Here is a 19056-nt window from a genome sequence, read left to right as displayed (position 1 = left end):
ATAAAATAACAAAGAGGAAAATAGATGTAGGACATAAGGCAGGACTCACCCTCGACAGGACGCCAGAGTGTCTCATGGCCGACACATGGAGGCAAACAATCGTTCAACCATCTGGGAACTTAGAAACTCCACTGAACTAAACAAATCCAGTGGATATATAAAGTCTACACACAGCTGTTCAAATGCCAGGTTTTTATAATGTAAAAAAAATGTCACCAAGAAAAATAAATGCACAACTTTGTCCACCTTTAATGTGACCTATAACCTGTACAATGCAATTGAAAAACAAACTGAAACCTTTGAAGGGGAAAAATAAAAAAAAACTTAAGATTACCTGGTTTCACACCCTTAAACTAATACTTTGTTGCAGCACTTTTGGCTTTTATTACTTTTACTCCTTACTTTTTTAAATGAATATCTGTACTTTGTACTCTTTACATTTAAAAAATGAGCTCATTACTTTTAAGACCTTTGAAGATGAAAGCCATGATGTAAAAAGACACTATGTTTTAGTAGTTTGAGTTTTTTTTTTCTGTTAGGCAGCTCCCTTAGTTTTAGTGTTAACATTTTCAAGTTATTAAAAATATTAAACCTAAAGCTGCTCTGGGTTTTATTGAGCATTTAAATGTGTGTTTTTCTTGACAAATTTTATTTACAAATGTTTTCTATGACTGCTAAATTTATAATGGGTAACAGATTTAATTTATTTCCATGTAAGAGTTTACTACAAGTTTCTTAAAAATGTTAAACTCAAAGCTCTGGGTTTTATTGAGCATTTACATTTACATTATTTTATTTTTTTTTCTTGACACACTTTATTTATTATGAGTGCTAAAGTGTCCAAGTGTTCAAAGGTAACAGATTTAACTTTTTTATTTAAGTACATTTAGTAGCATGCACTTTTTTTTTTTTTACTTTAACTCCAGGAAGGGAGCAACTTCAATACTTTGACCAGTCTTTTTTTTTTTTTAATTCAAGTATTTATACTTTTACTTGAGTACTGTAGACTAGTACTTCAGCTATCTCTGCTGTTGTTGACAGTCCCTCCATTGGCTGCTGTGTCAGTGCAGGGTGGAGCTGTACAGACCGGAACATCAGCTCTCCATCAGCCTGACATCAGTGTGCAGTCCTCGGCTCTGTGTCCTGGACATCTGCGGCTCTCCCTGCGGTCGGTCATGTTGAGAGGCAGCACCGGGAGGAAAGACTCCTATAGACCGGTATGTGAGACAATAGTCAGTGTGGATGGTTTAGCTGTGGTTAATGACACTACTACTGGTACTTTCTGTTCCTCGTTTGTTGTGAGTTTGTTTCCTTGGAGAACAAGTGTCTGTCACTGTGCTGGGATGTTAACTTTATAGTTGAAGTCTTTTTTTCTGTTCTATCAAGCACTTTGAAATCCTTATGTTGCAAGTTTTCATTTCTGAAAAAACGTGTTTTACAACTTTATTGTGTTTTTTATTTTATCTGGAAAATATAAATTTACAAGTCAGAAGTGCACATATACAAAGATACAGAAAGGAGACAAGCAAGAAATAATCATACATACACAATTGAAAGAAAAGTAAAAAAAATAAAATGGGTAAATCAGTTATTTTTCCTCTTCAAAAATATTGTTGTATATTATGGGGTGCCAAGTGTAAAAAGTTAGTTTAAAAGTTGTAGCTTAAACATTTTCATTATTTATCTCACTTTTCTCATATTTATCACATTTTCCTATATTTAACACAACATTTAACCACATATATAGAGGTAAAAAAAAAAAAGAAGCATTAAATCTAAATGGTATATGTTATATCTAAATATTTAATCTAAATCTAAATATTTAATCTAAATCTAAATATTTAATCTAAATCTAAATTTTAAATTTAAATCTAAATGTTATGTTATATCTAAATGTTAAATCTAAGTCTAAATATTTAATTTAAATCTAAATGTTGTATATCATATCTAAATGTTATGTCATATCTAAATCTAAATTTTAAATCTAAACGTTTAACTCTAAATGTAAATAATATATGTTAAATCTAAATGTAAATAATATATGTTAAATCTAAATGTAAATAGCATATGTTAAACCTAAATATTTAAATCTAAATCTAAATGTAATTTATCATATCTAAATGCTTAATCTTATATCTAAATGTTAAATGGATTTAATATTTAGATTTAACATTTAGATATCAGATTTAGCATTTAGATATGATATATAACATTTAGATTTAGATTAAATATTTAGATATAGATTTAACATTTAGATATAACATTTAGATTTAAAATTTAGATTTAGATTAAATATTTAGATATAGATTTAACATTTAGATATAACATACCATTTTGATTTAGATTTAAATATTTAGATTTAATGCTTTTTTAAATTTATTTATTTATATTTTATTTTTTATTTTTTTACCTCTACATATGTGGTTAAATGTTTTGTTAAATGTAGGAAAATGTGCTAAATATGAGAAAAGTGTGATAAATAATGAAAATGTGTTAGCTACAACTTTTATACTACATTTTTACACTTGGCACCCATAGTATATTTTCACAGTTTTTATGCTTTTTTGTATGAATAAGTAACAAAGTCTTGATATATTATTTAAATTCACTCAAAAAAGGGGAGAAGATTTGTTGAATTTACACTTGTGTAATTTACCATATAAAATGAACAGGTTTACAATGTAATCTACTTTGTTTTTCTCATGTACATAATACATCTACAATCTCATTGAATATTGTTAATTCTGCGTTTTGAATGAAGGAAACACACTTCTATGCATCTATCTACAAGACTCCACTTCCCACAATGCAATTATTATTATTATTTTTTTTTTGACAATGTCAATAAGAGACTGTTTACAGTGGAGATGAAAACAAACTTTTCAGAGGCAATTGAGACCTTTTTTTCAAGCAAATGGTCTTGGGAGCTACATGATGTTTATATCTGATAAAGAATGATTGTCTCCAGCAGGTCACGCAATATTTTTTTAGCAGTTCTATTGCAAATTGTTTGTGATGTTTCCCATTTTAAACCTTACACCTGTAGAAACTAGTTTTCGATTTTTCTTAGGGACTTTCTAAACCTAAATCTGTGAGGATTGAAGGCCAAATTGTGTAAACCAATCATCTTTGGAGCTGTGGGTGGTAAAAAATTCTAAATGTAGAGCTTTTTCCCTGATGAAACTTAAACAATTGAAGCCGCAGTGAAACCTCAGCCCTACTGTCCTAAACAGCCAGTGTTAGTTTTACTGTATTAATAACTCCATCACTCTGATTCACCTTTTTTCTCTGCATGTCCTAAGCTGAACCCTGCAGAGGAACCACGCAGAGGACAGCCCTGCACCACATGTGGAGAACACTGTCCTGGATTTGCTTGGCATGAATGGAGGTACAGTGTGAATTACACCCCATGCAACCAAATCAGCCTGATGACTCTCTTTTTTTAACGAGACATTTACATGTTTACTCAGTGACTGAGTGGTTGGATTTGCGCATATTTGTCATGTGAAATCAAGAGCACTGAAGGGATTCAAAGATTGCCAAAGCATGTGACTTCTGTTTTAATGGATCACAACTACGGGTGTGCGCTGCCATGAATCTGACGATACGATACGATTTGAATGTCACGATACAATTTATCCCGATACTAAACAATACAATGTACATCGCAATATCAATAATTACAAATGTCACCTTTACAAGTGCAAAATGGTATTAAATATATATATATATATTTTTTTTTTTAACGTGGGAGAACAAGTAAATGGCAACTAACTGTAATCCAAGTACATTAAAAAAAACAAGTGGTATGTTTATTAAACTGCCAAATTACAATTTTTAATTAAAATGTAACTTTTGCTTCTACAACAGATTCTGATTCTGTTTAGTTCTTAAATTCTTTACCACATACATCTATAAAAGTACCCAGTTTGTTTTATGAAAACAAAATGCAATCAACTTCCAAGCTAAAATGCATTGAAGAATGAGGTAGTTTTACAAGGTCTGATGTGGTTCATTGACACCTAATGACCAGGCGTTTAGGTGCTATGCATACGTTAGCGCAATTAAATGTTTTTTTTTTTTTAATTGTTTTTGGTTGAAAAGCATAATTTAAAAAATCAATTTGGACATTTTTTGGATTACGATAATCGAGCGGTGAAATATTGCTGAATCAATTTTTTCTTACACCCTTAATCTCAACAGATTTGTCGACATAAAGCCTTATTATATTTGTTTGTCTCAGGTGCTACAATGTGAAGAGGGAAAAAGTGGTCATACAAAGGGAGGACTTTGTATCGGTTTAACTGGAGATCATAAAATTGGGTGGTGCATCATGACATTAGCAACATGGCTGTATTCAACAGCATTTTTAAAAAAATGTTTTTTCAACAATTGTTGTTATTGTCAGAGTGCACCAAGTGACAACAATCATAGGATTAGGTATCAAATCAGCGGTTGTATTGTAACGGTTGTAGCAGATGCACTTTGTGCTTTTTTAAAAGATGCAACAAATATAGAAGATAAACATTTTCTTATGAAAGAGAACAAGATGTTCTCTGTTGAAGTAGTCGAATGTAGGTTTCTCCAAAAAGCAGCTTTTGTTTTGTCAACTGTTTGATATAAGCTGCTTCCGAGCTTATTGAAGAGAATCAGCCATGCACAGCGCTGTGAGAAAACCATTGTCTGTCCCCTGGTGTTCTCCAACAAAGCAGATTCAACCCTCCTCTCTACAGTAACAGCTCCATAAACCTGTTTACACTACATGTAAACTTTACTATTGTCAGGTGAAACATTCCTGCTGTGCGCTGCAGATGGTTTGAGTTAGTGGGTTATAAAGTGACCAATGTGTGTAACTGTAGGAAGGCAACATGCACACTGCACCATGCAAGGTCTGAGAAAGTTTGTCAGTGTCTCTGCTTATTCTTAACCAACTGTCAACTTGTGACAAACTGTGGGCCTAACCACAAACTGTACCTGTAGTTTATCCAAAACTTATTCTCCTTCACTACTAAAGCCAGTGGGACATTTCTGGTATTTTCATAGTTTGAAAGTTGTTTATGTTGATATTGGGCACTTTCACATGGGAGCTTTAATTCCTCTTTAAAGTTAATTCCTCTTTAACCTGACTTTGTAAACAGTTAATTCCTAATGCTAATTTAATTCTGAATTAAAGTCAATTCCGAATTAGGTGGCTGGTTTATTCCGTTTTTAATTCCGAATTAGATAATTCTTCTTTCTTGTAAACACATAACTTGGTTAAAGCTGCTTTAAGTTAATTCGGATCATTTTGCGCTTGCGTGACTTGCAGCGATGACGCGCTGGTGACCGCATAATCCAAGATGGCGGCATCCCGGACTCCAGCCAAGACTATTTAATAAGAGCCTTAAAAGACATGGATATAATGAAAAGAGTGGATGGACGGAGGCATAAACATGCTGTCTTATTAAACACACACGGATCTTGATAAACGGAAGTCATTTAAAATTTAAAATTGTAGAAGAACTCCCACAATTTCTCACAAATCCCACAAGATTCCCCTAAAAATGACACAAAAATCAGTCAGAAGTCGTCTGACATCGACAGATGTCTGTCCTTTATTTTTTGATATTGTTGTGGCTTTACGTGCTGTATCATTTACCATGCAAACTAGGGCAAAATAATATTGGTTATTAATATTACTCACCAAAAATTTGCGGTCCACTTTCAATCCAACTGGCCCGTCTTTGTCCTCTGAAGAAAAAATGAGTTTGACACCCCTGGATTACACTGTCCAAATTCATTCAATGACTTTCTTTGGCTGTAAACACACAAACGTTATTTTTTCCTTTTAAAAACTGAACTGGATTAATGACTGCATGTATTTCAGGAAAGAAAAAAAAAAATCCATGTTTGGTCCCTTTTTCAGGAACAGTTTAAGGAGCCAGAAATTTGTGAGTCATTTAAGTTCTTCTAAATGGGGCTTTGCACTCGCTGAGAGAGGAAGAACTGTAAAGGCTGTAAAGTAGCCCGTTGAAGGGGTAACGGTGGGATCAGGAATGCAGCCCTTTAACTGCTGCTCTTTGCAGACTTACAATACAAAGTAAACTTGTTCTTCTCCAACAAGCTGGAAGCTAGGATCTTAGTACTTTGTGTCCACTGAAGCAAAGTCTGTTTTACAGGTCCAGCATGTATTTGTTGTCTGTGTGGAAAGCTGGTGACTTTTCTGTGTGTATCTTAGTTAAGAATGCACATAAAAATGTACTTTCTGTATTAATAGTGTGGTTTTTGGAATGCATTGTCCTGAGGTAAAATGGGCTGTTGGTGTAACTAATGTAAATAGTCTTATGTGTTGTGTACAGTGGCCGTAAAAGCTCACAACACAACACAAAATGCCCTGAGAGCTCATGACATAGAATGATGAAAGCCACAACGCAACACAAAACAAAAGCGCACACAAATACAAACCTCAATACACAACACGAAAGCTCACAACACGAAAGCTCACAAAACGAAAACTCACAACACAATACGAAAGCAGTCCGGTAAAAATCCACGAAGAAGAGTGACAATAACGTTGGTATATAAAAAAATCCTCTAAGAAGAGTGACAATAACGTTGGTATATAAAAAAATCCTCTAAGAAGAGTGACAATAACGTTGGTACATAAAAAAATCCTCTAAGAAGAGTGACGATAACGTTGGTACATAAACAAATCCACGAAGAAGAGTGACAATAACGTTGGTATATAAAAAAATCCACGAAGAAGAGTGACAATAACGTTGGTACATAAAAAAATCCACGAAGAAGAGTGACAATAATGTTGGTACATAAAAAAATCCACGAAGAAGAGTGACGATAATGTTGGTACATAAAAAAATCCACGAAGAAGAGTGACGATAACGTTGGTGTCAGTGCCAAATCCTTTTCGTCATTCTTCGTTGTGGATTTTTACCCGAGTGCTTTTGTATTGTGAGTGTTCGTGTTGTGAGGTTTGTATTTGTGTGCACTTGTTTTGTGTTGTGTTGTGGCATTTGTCATTCTATGTTGTGTTGTGAGCTCTCAGTGCGCTTTTTGTTGCGTTCTTCATTTTATGTTGTGTTGTGAGCTTTTACGGCCACCGCACTTGTGTCTGTAGCTCTCGTAAAAAAGCAGAGCAACAAGTAAATATGTATATTAAAAAAAGTCTCAACGTTTTGAGTATTAGGTGGTGTGGAAAGGTTTGAGACGGCTTGTATGTAGGTGTGTAATTCAGTCCGATGAGTCGACTGTTGTGCACCATAGGAGGAGATTCCCTTGCACGACATGCTTCCTTTGAATTATTGATGCTTGCCATTGGCTTGATTGAATTTCTTTGTGCTAATGAGACTCATTACCAGGCTTATTACCATGAACCTGGGTGTAAACGTGTTAGGGGATCCGCCTGATCACATGACCCTCTCCTCTCTTCGAGGTGCAGGAGAAGAACCGTAGTGAATACAAAGAGATCCAAAAATATAGGAAATAAAATAATGAACTGGAATTATTAGGAACTTTAAACAGTCTAGACTGGGGCATTTTGATCTAGTTACAAAATGTTAAACACTTATCATGGTCCTGAGATAAACAGCCTATAAATACATCACACAATGCATTCATCATTTCAGGTCGTGTCTGTATTTCCCATTTGATTAATTAACAACTAACCTGAGCAGCTCCACTCATTTGTGAAGTTTAGTTTTGTTGTAGGTAAAATTAAAGTCTCAGTAATGATTGAAGATATAAAGTCAACCGCTTGAATATTCAAATTATTTTTACACAAGACATGTTCTAATGAAAAAAAATTAAATAATATATTCAGATTCTATATTATTATTGTTTATTATTATTATTATTATTATTATTATTATTATTATCTCTGTAAAAGCAAGGATTATCTGTCTGTCTGTGTGTGTGTTCCTCAAATATCTCTGCGAATCAGGATCAGACTGCGTGACATTATCACTCTACAGTGTGAAGCGCAGAGTGGAATGTTATGTTTTACCCTCCATTTATTTTTCAGTCAATCTGTCTGTTAGCAAGATAACGTAAAAAGTTATGAACGGATTTGGAAATTTTCAGCTAAATCAATAAATGGGACAAGGAACAGGTGATGTTTTTTTGTTTTTCGGTGATGTTCTGGCTACCAAAATGATATATATATATATATACCTCATGCACCTTACTTTAAACCTGAAGCGTTTGAGTTTAAGTTTTTTTGCTCTTGTTTTTTTTTTCTTCCAAAAGTAGATTTTTTTTAGTTTTTTGATATTTTGGGTTAATATCAACTGTATGAGATTAGGTCTACTCTATTGAGTGTCTTATAGAAGTTAAAATAGAAATATTTTTTGGTGAGATTAATTTTGTATCTATTTCTGTCTTTTTTTTTTGTTGTAGTCTGGTGTATTTTTTTATGGGTTTTATGTAATTTCACTGTAGTGTATGTTTGGAATAATTCTGTGCGTTTTTCTTGGCATTATGTGTTAGTTAATTATTATTTTTTTAATTAATTTTGTGTATTGTTTTTGGGAAGGCCTTACAAAATGATACAGAGGAGGACTGCTTGTGGCCCCTGGGCTGCCAAATGCCAATGTCTGGTCCACGCTATAAGTTTTCTTACAGAATGGGAAAAAAAATTCTTCTTTGGTGAGATTTGTTGTAATTTACATGATTAGCTTGTCCTACAGTGATTAACAGGAAGGTTTGTCACTAAACTATGCAGAGAAATGTTGATGTTTCACTAGTGATAAGGTGAAATACAAGATAAGCTAAGATGAAAAAAAAAGAGCTCCAGGTTTCTGTTTGTGTGTACGGAGCCCTGGCTCGACCTATAGCTAGTAGTAGGAGAGCCTGACTGAGGGTAGTAGAAGAATCCGACCCTGAATGCTCTGCTTAAGTCCGTCCCCTCGGTAACCTAGCCTGATCTCCATAACACAAGCCAGTCCTGCTATTCAATGTGTTAACAAGACATCCTGGCAAAGCAAACTGTTGGGGAGCCATGGGTGTATAAATGGCTTCTTACTTTAGTGCCAGAGGAAAGGGGGGGAAGGGAAAGAAGAGCCATTAGTCGTCAGTGCCAGACAATACGAACCCAGCTTTGCTGCCTAGAGCTCTGGCACTGAGGCGGTAAAGCCATTTGTTCGCTATTTTCCAGGAATCAAAAAGTCCCTAGCAGCCATTAGCAATAGCTGTTGTATTGTTGCAGGAGACCAATGACTTGCTAAGCCTGGCCTTTTACCCTGTAAATGGTGTATTTTGTCTTTGTCATTTTGAGTGAAGTCATTTCTAAACTGCTCTATGTCAACAGTTTGATATATGGCACAGATTATGTGGAGGTGTAGAGCTGTGATTCCGAGTTATAAATCATAGTTAGACCTTCGAGGCTCTCGCTTGTGTCTGCTACTCTCCCTTTCCGTTTTTGTTATTTTCCATCTATCTTGATTGCTGATTTATTTTCCATTCACAGTATGACCTATAAACCCCCATAGTCTACTTAGATTGTAGGTCAACATTAGATACAGACAGATTAAAATATTCTTTCAGTAAAAACTTTATTGCAGACCAGCCATTGGCTTGGGCAAACAATAACTTGATTAACTATGCTTTTTATTATTATTTTTTTACCAATAATCTGAGCAGAGAACATCACATGATTACAGAAAAACATGTTTAAAACTTATAAATACAGATTGAAAACCTATTTATTCAGAGAAAATACAAAATCATTCATAAGTGTCATTTTAAATACATTTATTAATTGAAGGCACAGCAGAAAAAGTTTGGGAACCACTTGGCATTTGATAAATAGGAAGGAAAAATGTTATTTTGTCATGGTTTCATATTAGTGAATGGATCAGAGGGATAGCAGCAGATCTTGTCACCTCATCCACACAATGGGGGTCTGGTTACGTAACAGAAGACCCTGTAAAGGGTTGTGTTTCTCTCGTGCTTTGTGACTACACAAGCCAGTATGTTTGAAATATATTCTCTCACAACAACAATGAAATATTGATAAAAGAATAAAGACAGATTTACTTAGTTGTAACATACATTTACACTGCGGCTCTGTTTTTAGTCAGTAGCTGATTTAGAGATGAACAGGCGGACTTTAGTGTCTCATGTTCAGTTAAAAGCAAAAGGTTTGCTGTGGGTGAGAAAAACTGATCTAGCAAACACAAACTGGCCAGCAGAGGGCAAACATGTCAAACTGTCTGGACTAAATCACCCTCCTTGCTTCCAGTAAGGAAACTTGATCCCTCTGAGCACCAACATCTCTGTATTTGAATGCTCTCACAGTGGAGTGCATCCCTCCAACTATCGGTAGTTTTTGTGCAGAACGTTACATAAAAGCTTCAACAACAATTCATGATGAAATTGTATTGGTAATTGAAACGTGATAGTTGGGGCATTATTGAAAACCATCATCTTAAGATGCACCAAACATTTTCCTTTTGCCATGAAAACAAATTTCAAATCCTCACAAATGTCTACAATAAAAAAAACAAGAGCACAAACCTCCACCATGTACCAAATCTCCTCTTATCTGTTATCTGGAGCAGTGATCCTGATAATGGTACCATCCCTGTTCTGTATTTTACATCCTTATTATAATGCATGCAGTAGTGGGAACTGTATTGCTCCATTAACTTGCTTTAACAAGCAGTTGTGCTTTTATTTTGAAATCAGGAGGATTTATAGTTTAGGGATTAGTATATCTACTGCTGTTGTTTTACTCATGCTTTTAGTCATACGCTTTGTCATAAAAATAATCCACAAAGTGATTTTCTATATGTTTAGATTAAAAGATTACAATTTCATTTAGCAGATGCTTTTGTCCAAAGTGATGTACAACACGACTTGGGAAACATCCTATTGGGATGGCCCAGGTTGGATTTGAACTGTTGACCCTCCAATGACAAGCCTACTTAACCGTTACGCCCCTACCGCCCACTGGATTACTGTTTGCATCACAGTTTGCATCACTTTTCCAACACATCTTACTGATTATATTTCCTTTTATTATATATAGATTTGTTGTATGTGACACACTTTATCTTATAATTTCGGAAAAATGATTTTCAATACAATTGCTCAAATCAATATTTTTAAAAAGGTTAGCATTGCATGCCAACTTGTACTTGTTTGTTAACCCACAATGTGTAGTAGGAAAAAAGTAAGAACTTCATTGGGCTTTATTTTCCCATGCGCATAAGTCAGAAAAGCCATGCAGTGGCGTTGTTTCTGGTTGCTCGCTATTCTGCCCCTGCACTCAAGTCGGTCACTGCACACCTTCGTCCCAGTCTGGGTGGAGCGGCCTTTTATGTGGGCGTTCCCTCGCAAATCTGGCCTTACGAGCATTATCCGGGTGTCTTAAGTTCTTGACCTCTTATGCACTTCTGAACCTGGAATAAGTGCAGCGCCCCGAGAAGGTGAAACATTATATTGCACTAGAAGTTTGGACTCAGTTACAATTTACACAACACAGACTTATAATATTGCAAAAGAGACCCAGAAAGAGTCTATTTAAACTGACACTCACGCTGTCACCGAGGGTGGCTGGGGGTTCAATATGTTGATATTTACAAATTTAACAGTTCTGGATGGGACAAAAGGTGTTACATTTGACTATAATTTATCTGTGCCATCCACCCCTTTTCCTGGTAGCACGATGAGGTGCAGCATGGACGTGACCAGCAGTGTGCACCCGAGGTGTGTGCGTTGGCTGCTGCTCAGGAAGAGAAACTCTGACAAACCTCAGACTACTGTCCACATTGCTCAGACTGATGTCCTACTATTTTCATACTATGTACAACATAAAACCACAGTTTGATCCACTACGGAATAAATAACAAGTAAAACAAGCTGTAGAGGTTGGTGAAATGCGCATGGATACTGGAAACGGTTCCCACACATATTTAGAAATGAGACTTGGATCATGACCTCCAGATAACCATATCTGATGAACAATGGGGCTATATCCTTAATCTTGTTCACACATCCTCAATATGCACTAGGCACAAACTCTTACAGTGCAAGATCTTGCACAGGAACCACTTTACTTATGCAAGGTTAGCTAAACTGTATCCAGATAGAGCTGGCTCCTGTAACAGATGTAAACTTGCACCGGCTGATCACATGCTTTTTTGATTTTGGCGTGCCGTCTTCGAAACCTTAGGAAAGGTCCTTTTATCGCACAGTGAACCTTGACCCCCTTGTTGCTCGTTTTGGAATGCCCCAATCACTCGTTTGGTCCAAAACCTCACAACACGTTATTGCTTTCACCACTTTGCTTGCGAGGAGGCTCATTCTCCTCAAATGGACGCACTCATCCCCACCTACACATAATAGATGGATTCAAGAGATTTTACAATGCGTGAGACTTGAGAAACTCAGATTCTCCCTGAATGGTTCCCTACTAGGGATGTAACGATTCACTCAACTCCCGATACGATTCGATTCACGATACTGGGTTCACGATACGATTCTCTCACGATTTATTTTGCAAAATGGGACTGTAGACAAATTTTAGAAAATACGGTACTATTTTCCTTTTATTTTTCATTGTCAAAAGAATTCCTTGATAAACTATTCAAAACAATGCAATTTAACTAAAAATAAATCTTGAATGAAATAAATAAAGGAATAATACAAATGAAAATGAAGCCTATTAATTTAAATTCTGCTTCTATAATAAACAATGCAAAACTGCATAATAGTTCTTTTTCTTTTAAAAGTGCAACTGAAAATGTATTTTGTGCCTTAACAATTAGACTTTAAAAAAAAAAAAACCGTGATTGTACTAATTTACGTCATATTTGTTTGGACCAGCAGAGGGCGCTGGTAACACAGTGGTCGGTTGGCATGCAGATATCTTGCAGTGAAGAAGAGAAGCTATGCTAGCAGACAGAGCTAATAGAAAAACGTGACTTTTACAGATATTCAGGTAATATTACTGATATTCTTTCGGTGCTTAAGGGGTAATGAATCATTTATTAACATATTTAAGAGTAGAAGGCGGCCAGAAAGAAAGTATTAGCAGACTCCGCCCGCCGCCTACACTTGTGGATGGCTGGTTAAAAAAAGTACTGCGATTCAATTTTCAGAAAATCGATATCAACCGTGATACCTATGAATCGATTTTTAACTGCCTTACGATTAATCGTTACATCCCTATTCCCTACAGGTCTTTCATAAAATCTGGCAGCCTTTTCTACTTCATATAGATACCTTGCTCATTGAAGCTGAAAAACAATGAACTATTGAGTTGTTGATTCTGTCTATTTATTATTTATTTATTTATTTATTTTTGTTATTATTGTTTTCGTTCTTCCTCCTCCCCTTTTTCCCATGTTTTTTTTCTCTGTTTTTCTTTCTATTATTTCGGTAGGGAAGGGGTACCTGACCTCTAATACACCTTGGTTTTATGGAGTTTTATGGTTATGTTCTACTGTAACAAGTTTAATACGTTTGAGAGATGACCACTGTGGTACATCTGGAATGTCCTTGTCTGTTTCTGTGCCTTCCCAAAAATTTAAATAATGATCAATAAAAATATTTGACAAAAAAAAAAAAAGCAATGAGACTTGGCTTCAGTTCGATCTTGCGCACATGCATCAGCTCCATAAGGCATTGAACAATTTATATTTAGAAGTTAACTGTGTATTATGTAGAAAGACAATGGGTCTGTTTCACTGCAAACATCTCTGTCCCCTCTGTATTAAAGCAGGAGTTTAGACCAGAGAATATGACCCAATGAGAATGTTCTGTAGCTCTGATGAGATTTTCGAATGTAACTTTCTAATAACATTGCTCCAACTGACTTTTATTTTGTAAACCGGAAGTTCCCACTGAAACGGTTGTACTTGAGGTAGCTTGCTGTGTACCTACGAAGTACAGACTAAAGTTGGAATAAAAAGAACTAAAAGACAACACAGACTGAGTTATTCTTAGTTAACCAGGCACAACAGTTCAAACATTGAGTAGGGGAAGATGATTAAAGCTGATCACAATCTCACGGAGCACCGCTGCGCTACACAAAAAACGGGGGCACAGTAAAGTTAAACGGGCACCAGTAGCTCTGTATTTAGGAGTCAATGATGGTTTGCGTTGTTTTTAGGTGGAGTTTATTGCAGCCAGGACAGGAGGGGGGAGGGCGGTGCACCTAATAAGTGGTCCCCGGAAACATTTCCCCATTAAAAAAAACTTTCTTTGCCCCACGGTGACGGCGTTTCATGCCGATTCTGTCCATTTCCGTGTTTAACCGTTTTCATTGGTCGATTCCGTGATTTCATCTGCGATTCCGTTAACGTGGATTTTATAGTGCCCTGAATAATATGTGTAAGTTTTGATAGGAGAAAAGCTTGATGAGAGCTGAAAGTGCAGTAACAGACTGGTGGAAACCCATCAGTGAAACAAACTGTTTTCTGTGGTTGTCCTATGAAACACAAGCTTTCTAACTGTTTGTACTGTCTGTAACTTTCTCAGCCCTAGCCTTGTCTTGCATAGAACTGCATTTCTTTCACACTCGCAAACATCTGTAATTCACTTTGACTTGTGCACTAGAGTTGAGAATTCCCCCCCGATTTTTGACCTGCCACTGATCCAGGCCTTAATGAGGGCTTATCTGGCTGAGCTGCTTTTGAACTGTCACTGAGTATAAAAGGAGGCAGGCTCTCGGCTGTCACTTTCTCGTCAAGTTAGCATTTGCACTGCGCACAGGCCTGCAATTCACACCCGCCCACCCATGCGAGACAGTGAATTCATGCTATGCTGTCTGTGACTTTGGTTCAACACTCAGGGTTGTTTTTTTTAATTTAGTGAATAAATTAAAGAAGACATATAAAAGCAAGGTCTTTGACTAAAAAATATAAAATATATGTAATCACTACTTTCCCTAGTTTACACGACAACCTATTATGAAGTAATCCTCTAGGTCTGAATGAATGAGCTCCAAATAATCTAAAAAACCTTTTTTATGTGAAGCTTCATGTTTCCTGGAACCTAGCCCATGTTAGAGCTGTAATTAGGTCTTAAAAGTTGGACCTGACAAGGCCAACCACGACTGAATTCAACCCGAACCCATTCATCTAAATAAACATGATTTTTTTTTTCCAAAATACAGCCCAACATTATTCAAATCCAATGACTCTTGTCTTTTGTCAAGAATGAGTCGTTTAGACGTTTTTTTAACTTCATTTATTAATTTTCCAGAGGCCAGCCTTCAATCTACCTCCTCGGCATCCATTTCAACATCTTTCATCTCATCAAAATGTGTCACCTGACCACTCATTTATTGCACATGCCTGAACCCGTGTAAAATGAACAAACTCGACCCAACCCAATGGGACCCAATGGGTTAGAGCAAAGATCTTCAGGTGTAACACACACACATCTTCAATATTGATCCACCTTTACTCTGATGTGATGGAAACATTGTTCAACTACAACATTCAACAACATTGAAAAAGTCTTATTAATAATAGGACCAGTGGAAAAAGACCAGCTGATCCAATATCTGTTCTTCACCTCACTAACCGTTCATCCCCACAGACCCCCCTATCTCTTTCTCCCCCCCTCTGGCACCCATTCATCCCGGCGTCTCATCTGTCTGGTGCGAAGTCTACCAGCTGAGAGCAGTGAGGTTTACGCAGTGCACCACTTCAAAGACCTCTTTGATTCTCCCCTCCTCTTGTTTTATCCCCCTCCAATCCTCCCTGTGCAGCCACCTGCTCCCATTTGGGTCTGCTAGAGAGAGGGAGAGCCCCCGATCAGAGCAGTGTTTAAGGCACTGTTTGGACAGTCAAAAATGGATTATGATTATTGTTGTTTTTTTAGTGTGGTTGGTGGGGGATAGAGATAAGGAGAAGTTTGTGATTGTTTATTTTTAACTTCAGCTACCAACAGAGGTCCCCATTGTACAAGATCAACACAACTTAAATCTATAACTTTAAATTCCTGATTGTATTATTGACTCATATCTGATCAAGTGTTTCTTTGTTTTATTAACTCCGCCAAGGATGTATTATTCTCACTAGCATTTATTTATTTCTTTGATTGACTGTTTGCAGGATTACGTCAAAAGGACTGAACAGATTTTGACAACATTTTACCAAAGATAGACCTTGGGTTATGGGAGATTCCAATGAATTTTGAAGGGGAGCCGGATCAATATTGAATAATCCTTATCTCTCATTATTGGTGAAATTCTAAAAACTTATATCTCAGTTTGTAATTGCCTGTCTTTATCCAGCTTGGATCCGGATTTTGCTTTTTAATGCAATATTTTTAAAAAAAAAACTAGGGTGTCCATACATTTGGACCTACTGTATCGTTATTATTGGGGATAGAAATTTCTTACAAGCCTTTAAAAGGTGAATGATTTTGGTACCAAGATGGTAAGTGGACTTTATTTATATTGCGATTTATCCCCACACTGAAGTAGTCTCCAAACGCTTTACAATATCAGCGCATTTACCATTTCACATCTACATTCACACACCAATGGTACTGAGCTGCCATGCAAGGTGCTAGTCGACCACCTTAGGGTTCAGTGTCGCCGTTGGTAATCACTGATCCAGATAACGGCTAATATTTGGCAAAAAGGAGATTTGGCTCTTGGTGAAGGTTTGACCTCTCTGAGTGCTCTTGTTTATCCATCCATCCAATTTCTGACTGGCTTGCTTGTTTTTAGCAGAGGGTCTGCTGGTGCCTACCTCCAGCTGTCATGGGGCACTAGGTGGAAAGGGCGCCAGTCCATCCCAGGGCAATGCACAGACAGGCAACCACTCACACTTACTTTCACTCCTACGGGGCAATTTACAGACTCCAATCAACCTAACAGTCATGCTTTTGGATTGTGGGAGAAAGCCGGAGTACCCTGAGAAATCATGCAAACACAAGGAGGACATGCAAACTCCACACAGAAAAGAACCCAAGTGTTTACCTCATCGTTTGAAATGGGACCTGCTGCAATGCAGATGTGCCAACCCCAGCTCCTGTTCATTTATTTATTACAAATGATCAGCCATAAACCCAAAAACCTGGGTGCGAATCATCACTTTCTTTATTAGCTCCAGCTCATCAGTTAGGAGAAAGCTGACAGTTTCTGTATAACATTCCCATTACTTTAATGACATGTCCCATTTTATTACACACCCTGAATCCCAGAGGAGCCTCCAAGAAACCAAAAACCTCATTTGTCTCCAACTGCAAAAGAGGTGCTTGGTGACTCTGCAGTGTTAACCTTTTGGATTGGTTTATTGATTCAGCCACCCTACTGATTATTGGCTGCTTTTAAGTAGCTCTTTGACCTAGGAAAATTGACCTATTGGAGGAACTCAGGCTGCCACTTCCAACAACACAATGAAGCAAATATTTGGCTTATTCACAGTTGGCTACTGGATGGTAATTGTGGCAAACTGAAAACTTTGTTCCGCCTTGACTTTTCTGTCCCTTCCTGCTACTTCTTATTCTGCTTAATGACGTCTGTCTGTGTGTTTGTGTGTGAGTGTGCGTGTAATTTTTCTATCCTCTGAAGCGTGGGCGAGCTGCTGTCTTGTTTCTGCTCTCAGTCTAGCATGCGTCATTGCTTAATCTAATTGGCTGGGTGAGGTGTGATGGTCATCTGCTTGTCTTCCGCTGGTTCGTGCACATTTTAGCGCTTTTGGCATTTGTTCAAGCACATATGTGTGTGTGTGTGTGCTCAGACATGCGTGTGTGCGATGGAGAGTATTAATAGCAAAAAGCCGCTTAAGTGAAGCTTGTATTTCATGGGTGAGAGAGCGGGTTGGCTCTCAGTGCCAAACTGTTTAGATATCTGTTGAGTGATCTTAGTGAACAGAGAATGAAATAGGGAGCAGGAAATAGGGGCAGAAAGAAGCATACAGAGGCAAAGTTAGCTTTGGTTAGTTCAGTTTTACTTGGCATCAGCATCATCCCTAATCGACGAACTTAGCCTTTGAAAATGTAAAATAGTATCTGAAACGTTAGTATCAAGATGAACAAAAAATGTTTTTCTTGAAGGGGCAGTATTATGAAAAATTCACTTTATAATGGTTTTGCTACAATTATATACAGTACATTCCTTTGGCCTCATTCAGAGGGCCAAAGTTGAAAAAGTTCTGTTTCCTCCCTCCCTCCCACATTTTGTAAAAAGTCAGCTCCAAACGGGTGAGGTGGAGTTTCTGCGTTGTGACGTCACAACCCGGAAACTCCTCCTCCTGACAATCCTAGCTTCCCCTACCTTACATGTGAGCTCCTCCCTCTCAAATTACCTCACAAGTAAAACAAACATAGCGAAGGCAGGTTGATATTACAGTTAATATCATAGTTAACATCTTTACATTCAGTAGCTAATCCAGTATATAGATAAACCAAAAAGCGCTCACAATCAGTCTTACTTTTAGTAGATATATAGTAGATTTATATCGCCTTTTTGGGATGATCTGATGTTTTTGCGGTCAATGGGCTATTGTCTTAAATTGACTATTTCTGTGGTCAAAAGAGGAGGAGAAAGTGACTGTTAATAATTTATAATCAATGCTATGATAAACACGCACGCTGAAGCAGCGTGTGCGTTTACTCCCACTCATGCATATGCACGGAGGCCCAAAAATAGCCTGTTTTTAGAAGCGTCATACAAGTGACTTTTCAGAGGGCGGAAACTTCAGAAAACAGGCGAGTTTGAGAAAATAAACTTCAAATACTATGTTTTTGGGGTTCTTAGAACAAATGGAGATGTCTGAAACATAGCATAATACTGGACCTTTAAAACATGCAACCAGTGAAACATGGTAGAGATTTCTAACCACTGTACAACTGAGTGTGCTGTGCCTTCCCAGTTCCAGTTGTTTGTGAAATTGTCACAAACATTATGGGGGACTTTATGTAATTTTCGGTGCATGGAAACATTATTTCCTTGCTAGGAACCAATTACGGTCGTTTATCAATGGGTTTTATCACCTTAACCATAACCCAAACCCTAAATTAAATGTTGTAATAAGATGTAATTGTACATAATAACTTCCAATTAAACATGTGAGTTTGGAAGTCATTTGTGGTGTT

General features: G+C 36.9%; 1 protein-coding gene across 2 annotated transcripts in view; it reads left to right on the top strand.

Moving 5' to 3' along the window:
- Nucleotides 1-1104: 1104 nt before the first annotated feature.
- The window catches only part of prickle2b (prickle homolog 2b), a 138078-nt gene continuing 120126 nt past the window's right edge, over nt 1105-19056 (top strand). Inside the window, exons 1-2 of one of the 2 annotated variants that reach the window (XM_028447459.1) lie at nt 1105-1217; nt 3303-3388. In XM_028447459.1, coding sequence (XP_028303260.1) covers nt 1176-1217; nt 3303-3388 — 128 coding nt within the window. In that variant the 5' untranslated portion in view covers nt 1105-1175. The remainder of the gene's footprint in view (nt 1218-3302; nt 3389-19056) is intronic. The other variant, XM_028447458.1, reaches the window with a different exon arrangement.

The sequence above is a fragment of the Gouania willdenowi genome, chromosome 5, assembly GCF_900634775.1.
Source record: "Gouania willdenowi chromosome 5, fGouWil2.1, whole genome shotgun sequence".
Taxonomy (NCBI): domain Eukaryota; kingdom Metazoa; phylum Chordata; class Actinopteri; order Blenniiformes; family Gobiesocidae; genus Gouania; species Gouania willdenowi.
Note: the sequence above shows the minus strand (reverse complement) of the source record. Positions and strands in the feature narration are given on the sequence as shown.